Source organism: Octodon degus, unplaced genomic scaffold (assembly GCF_000260255.1).
Source record: "Octodon degus isolate 3935 unplaced genomic scaffold, OctDeg1.0 scaffold00001, whole genome shotgun sequence".
In the NCBI taxonomy this organism is placed as follows: domain Eukaryota; kingdom Metazoa; phylum Chordata; class Mammalia; order Rodentia; family Octodontidae; genus Octodon; species Octodon degus.
In genome coordinates this window covers 2,507,936-2,512,514 of record NW_004524577.1, presented here as the reverse complement: position 1 = coordinate 2,512,514, position 4,579 = coordinate 2,507,936, and the positions used below count along the sequence as shown (strand labels likewise).

At 58.4% G+C, this 4,579-nt stretch overlaps 1 protein-coding gene across 1 annotated transcript; it reads right to left on the bottom strand.

Annotated features, from left to right (window-relative positions):
- Window positions 1-597: 597 nt before the first annotated feature.
- On the bottom strand, window positions 598-4,279 carry Chp2 (calcineurin like EF-hand protein 2). Its single transcript, XM_004622893.2, has 7 exons — window positions 4,093-4,279; window positions 3,529-3,601; window positions 3,143-3,223; window positions 2,692-2,822; window positions 2,472-2,533; window positions 1,648-1,770; window positions 598-1,462 (listed from the first exon to the last, which is right to left on the bottom strand). Exons 1-7 carry the CDS (start codon window positions 4,157-4,159, stop codon window positions 1,409-1,411), a joined length of 591 nt encoding a protein of 196 aa, XP_004622950.1. The 5' UTR covers window positions 4,160-4,279; the 3' UTR covers window positions 598-1,408.
- Window positions 4,280-4,579: the final 300 nt, after the last annotated feature.

The window sequence follows — 4,579 nt, the reverse complement described above, 5'->3', positions numbered from 1 at the left end:
TGTGGTGCTGGGGGGATTGAACCGCAGTCCCTGTGCTTTGCCAAGCTTATTCCAAGTAGGTGCTTTAGACCACTGAGCCATCTCTCCAGCCCCATCCACCAACTTTCATCTGTCACCCATCGAGAGCTTTTCCAAGGATCATTAACTTCCTGATGCTGCCACCCTGCCCATGCCAGCCCGAGGTCACAGGCACAGAACCACAGGGGCAAGGGTGGAGGAGCGTCGGCGCACACATTAATGGTGGATGCGGAGCAGGTGGTATGGCCCTCCCAGAGGACCAGCCCTGGCCTAGCACACTTGCCAGCAGCCTCATGTCCTCAAGCCAGTATTCCCAGTACCACAGACGTCAAGCCACCAACATACAGAGTTGAGAAGATGTGAGCCCAGCTGGTTCTCATGTGTTGACAAGACAGCACTGGTCTGCCCACAGGAGGGGACAGGGACAGCGCCTTCTGCAGGGATAGCCAAAGCACCTTGCTAACAATGCAGATTCTCTCGGGGTGATGTGGCTGTGACGCTATTCTGCAGAATACTGTGTCATTGTGTGAAACTCTTCCAGGTAACAAAGAGGATTCTTCTCAAATGTCACACCCTTAGGCAGGTTCGTACTGTTTATTGTTTTCACCATCTCCCCCTGTCACCACCCCTCACCACATGTCGGGCCTCAGGGGATCAAGAAAAACCATTTCAGGAGCCAGATTTCAAGGGTCCTCCATGAAGCCCACGAGACAACAGTGGACACATCCTATTTTGCCTGATCCATACAAATTCCCCACTTTCCTGACAACAGCACTTCGTTTTTCTTTAGGCAACCGCCTCTCAGCCCATCCTGAATCCTGAGCCCAGCCTTCCCAGGAGCTAGTAGATGCCATGGGCCTGGCCAGTTAGAATACTCCGTTGCCCAGGGGACAGGGACAAGGGCCCAGGAGGGAAATAGCAGTCTTTGCTTGGAACTGCTGGGATGAGGGAATCCCTTCCCACTGGCTTGAGCCGGGGATGTAACTCAGCAGCATAAGCACGTGCCTGCCAAGCACAGCCTGAGTTTGATCCCCAGTACGAAAACCTTCCCACCCGCTTACGAGAGGAAAAGTAAGCTGGGCTGCACACGTGAGAAATCTGGGTCCTGATAGCCTCCCTTGTGCCTGGAGACAGACACTTCTGGACTTTGTAATTATATGAGCCATTAAATTCCCCTTTTTAAACTGAAGTCACTTTGAGATGGACTTCCGGTCACTTGCAACCAGAAGATGATGGGCTGACTTAGAGAGCTGAGATCAAGGGAGCTGTGCTTCAGTTCCCACCCTTCCTATTTTCTCTTCTCAGCTGTCAGGAGAGTTTGGTTTAGAAGAATACGATGGATCCCGAGCAGATACCGGCTGGCCTGACCTTGCCCAAGGCACCGAGCAGGTCACTTCAGGATCCTGATGCTCATTTTTTGCTCGATGTTCATCTTCTCTAAGGACTAAGGAAAGATGGTCAAGTGAGGAGGTTTGAATCCCAATCCTCTAAGTTCCTGCCTCCCCCCGGGCCCCAGGCCTGCCCTTTCTGGAACCCCTGTTTGTGAACCCTCCTTGTGAACTTCATTTTCCCTGTTCATGCCTCCTAGGGACCCTGATCTCAACTCCACATCTCCAGTGGCGTTCTGACCTTAGTGAACTCCATAAAGGACACAGCCCCGTCTCCATCTATGTCTGCCTCCTGCACGGTGCGGTCTGCAATACTCTCCAGCTGCTCTTCGGTCACCTGGACCCCAACCATCAGGCGGAGAACCTAGGAGGAGGGAGAAGATGCAGCCACACAAAAGCAGCTGAACCCGCCCACCCCCACACTCGCTACCACATCCCTGGTCCATCCGGGTCCATTTTTCGCCTCATCCAAATCTCATTTCCACCACGTCCCACCCAATCCCCCACTTAGCCTTCACTGCCCTTCACCCAACCCAACGATATGCCCAAGCTCATTTTCCCAGCCATAGAAACCAACCTCCACTCAGCCTCCACACCCTCCGCATCCCTGCCTCCACTTCCAGCTCCACCCCACCCATTCCATCTACTTCAGGATCTCCCCATCTTGACACTATTGGCCTTTGGGGCTGGAGAGCTCCTTGTTGTAGGAGGTTGTCCTGTGTATGGTATGACACGTAGTAGTATTCCGGCCCCCACCCGACAGACACCAGTAGCACATGTCCCCAGCTGTGACAGTCGAGGGTGTCTCTAGACATTGCCGAAGACTCATTCAGGGGGCAAAAATCTCTCCCAGCTGAGAACACCGATCTATTCCTAACTCATGCTCAGTGGGCCCCGCCCCACCCCCAACTAACACATACTCCGACCCTACCCGTTCCCATTTCCCAGCCAGTACCCCAGTCCCCTACGACATCCAGCCACAAGCTACCCTCCCCAAACCCTGCCCCGCCCCACCCAACCCCACACCCCGCACACATCTCATCGCCTGGGCTCGGCTCTTCCAACCTGCAGCATTTCGTTCCTGGAGATCTTTCCATCCCGATCCAGGTCATAGAGCTGAAATGCAACTGGGCGGAGAGCGGGGAGGGAAAGAAGGTGAGGCTCCGCAGTCCTGTCTATCAGAAGATCACCACGGAGGGGTGGAAGGCAGGAGGGGGGGGCCTCCGGGGCTTCCCTGATAGGGCACGTGGGAGATGTGGCTCAGGTGGCTCCCCCCCGGACTCACAGCGGAGTTTGTTCATTCTGCTGTTGAGGGGTTCTGGCTGCTTGGGGTCTTGCATTCCTGGGTCCTCCTCATCTACAGGTCGAAAATGAGCAAGGACCCTGGCAAAGCCAGCGAAATCCACCTGGTGATTCCTGGGTGGGGGGTGGGGGGGTGGAAAGGGAAGGAGTTACCACATAGGCTCTGTCTGTATCTGACCTTTTTAAAATGTTTTTAAAAACTTTTTCATTTGTTTGTTAGTTTGATACAGAGTCTCACTAGCAGCTCGGACTTAGAGTGATCCTCCTGTCTCAATCTCCTCAGCACTGGGGTTACAGGCATGCTCCAGCCAGCCTGGTATGCAGTACTGGGACTGAACCCAGGTCCCTGCACTCACCAGTCAGACACTCAGACTGCCCAGCGATCTCCCCAGCCCCACACGGATGTTTTTACCCTTGCCCCAGAGCAGCCTCACCCATCCGGGAAAAAGCTTTCTATGATGCGGTCTCCCAGGGGGTTCACGGCCAGCGCCCCAATCTGCTGGAGATCCATGCGGCTGCAAAATCAAAATGCGAAGGGGGTGGGACACATTGCTTTGCATTACCGAATATTTGTGCAGCAGCGTTTGCCTGTGAAAATTTACTCTCGAGACATACAGCATTCGTGTCCAAAACGCACAGCTGTGTGCACATTGTGTATGGACGGCATTTGCTTGTGTTCTGTATCACAAAACAACACATCGTTTTGTATTTTTGTTAAAAAGGGGGGATGGGGGGCAAAGGCCGTAGATGGAGGTGAGGACAGAGGAAACGGAGTTAGGGGTTAGCGAGACAGAGGCAAGAGGTCCTGGGGTCCCCTCACCTCAGGTAGCCCTTATTGTCCCTGTCCAGAGCCTGGAACCGGTGGTAGAGGCGGAGCAGACTGGCTTGTGAGACTGCGGGAGTTGGGGGGAAGAAGGGCTGGCCACAGCTGGGACCCTGGGACCTTCCCAGACGTGGACACCAGTGCCCCTGGCCGCGCTCCCAGACTCCAGGGCCCTGGTCTCCCCGCTCAGGGGTCCCGGGCCGGTGAGCCACCAAACATCCTCCTGTGCCAGTGACCCCCCCCCCCCGCGCCCCGGCTGCCCTGGGGCCGTGAGGCCTCCTTCCCTGTCTTACGGTGCTGTCCGGGCAGCACGCCGACGCCCTTCCAGGAGCTCGGCCTACCAGAGACACACGCCGCCGAGTTCGCGCCCCGCGCCCGACTCCCCAAACCCGGGACCAAAGCCACCGTCCTCCGTCCGCCGATCCCGGCTGGAACCGCCCTGCGCCTGGGCGAGCCCGGCCCTGAGCCCAGACCCCTCGAAGCTGGGCGCAGAGTGGCGGAGACGGCGCGCCCCAGCACCCCGGCCTCCGCTCCCTCCGCCCGCAGACCCAGCGCACTCACAGCCCGTCTCCCGCCGAATGCTGTCCGCGTCGGGAGGGACCGCGGAGTGGGAGCCGCGCGCGCCCATGAGGCCCGGAGGCGGCGGGACCGGGGGCCGGCGGGCGGGCGGGCGGGCGGGCGGGCAGCCAGCGCCGAAGCTAGCTCCGCGCCTCCCACCTGCGTCGGTCGGGGCGAGTGCAGAACAATGCCCGGGTAGCGGGCCAGAGGGGCGGGACCGAGCGACGGGGTGTGAGCCGAGACTGCGAGGTCGAGGTCGGCTCCTCGGGAAAGTGGGTGAGGCCGGGCCCCGCCTTCCTCGAGCCGGGTCTGCGACCTCACGGTCACCGGACAGCAGGCCCTCGTCCCCGCCCCCTCCAAGGTCCAGCCTCGTCCGTCCCTGTGGCGTGGATGTTCGATCAGAGACACACCAAGGCCTGCTGTCCCCACCTGGGACGGCCCCAGTCTTGGGACAGGAAGGGGTGTGGGGGGGGGGCTCTTGGAGGATCCC

Excerpts from the sequence above, each read along its gene's own strand:
- Chp2 (XM_004622893.2), bottom strand. The coding sequence starts at position 4,159 with ATGGGCGCGCGCGGCTCCCACTCCGCGGTCCCTCCCGACGCGGACAGC. Across the intron at positions 3,224-3,528 it reads GACAATAAGGGCTACCTGAG|CCGCATGGATCTCCAGCAGA; the intron begins GTGAGGGGACCC and ends TTGATTTTGCAG. Across the intron at positions 2,823-3,142 it reads GAAAGCTTTTTCCCGGATGG|GAATCACCAGGTGGATTTCG; the intron begins GTGAGGCTGCTC and ends CCCCCCACCCAG.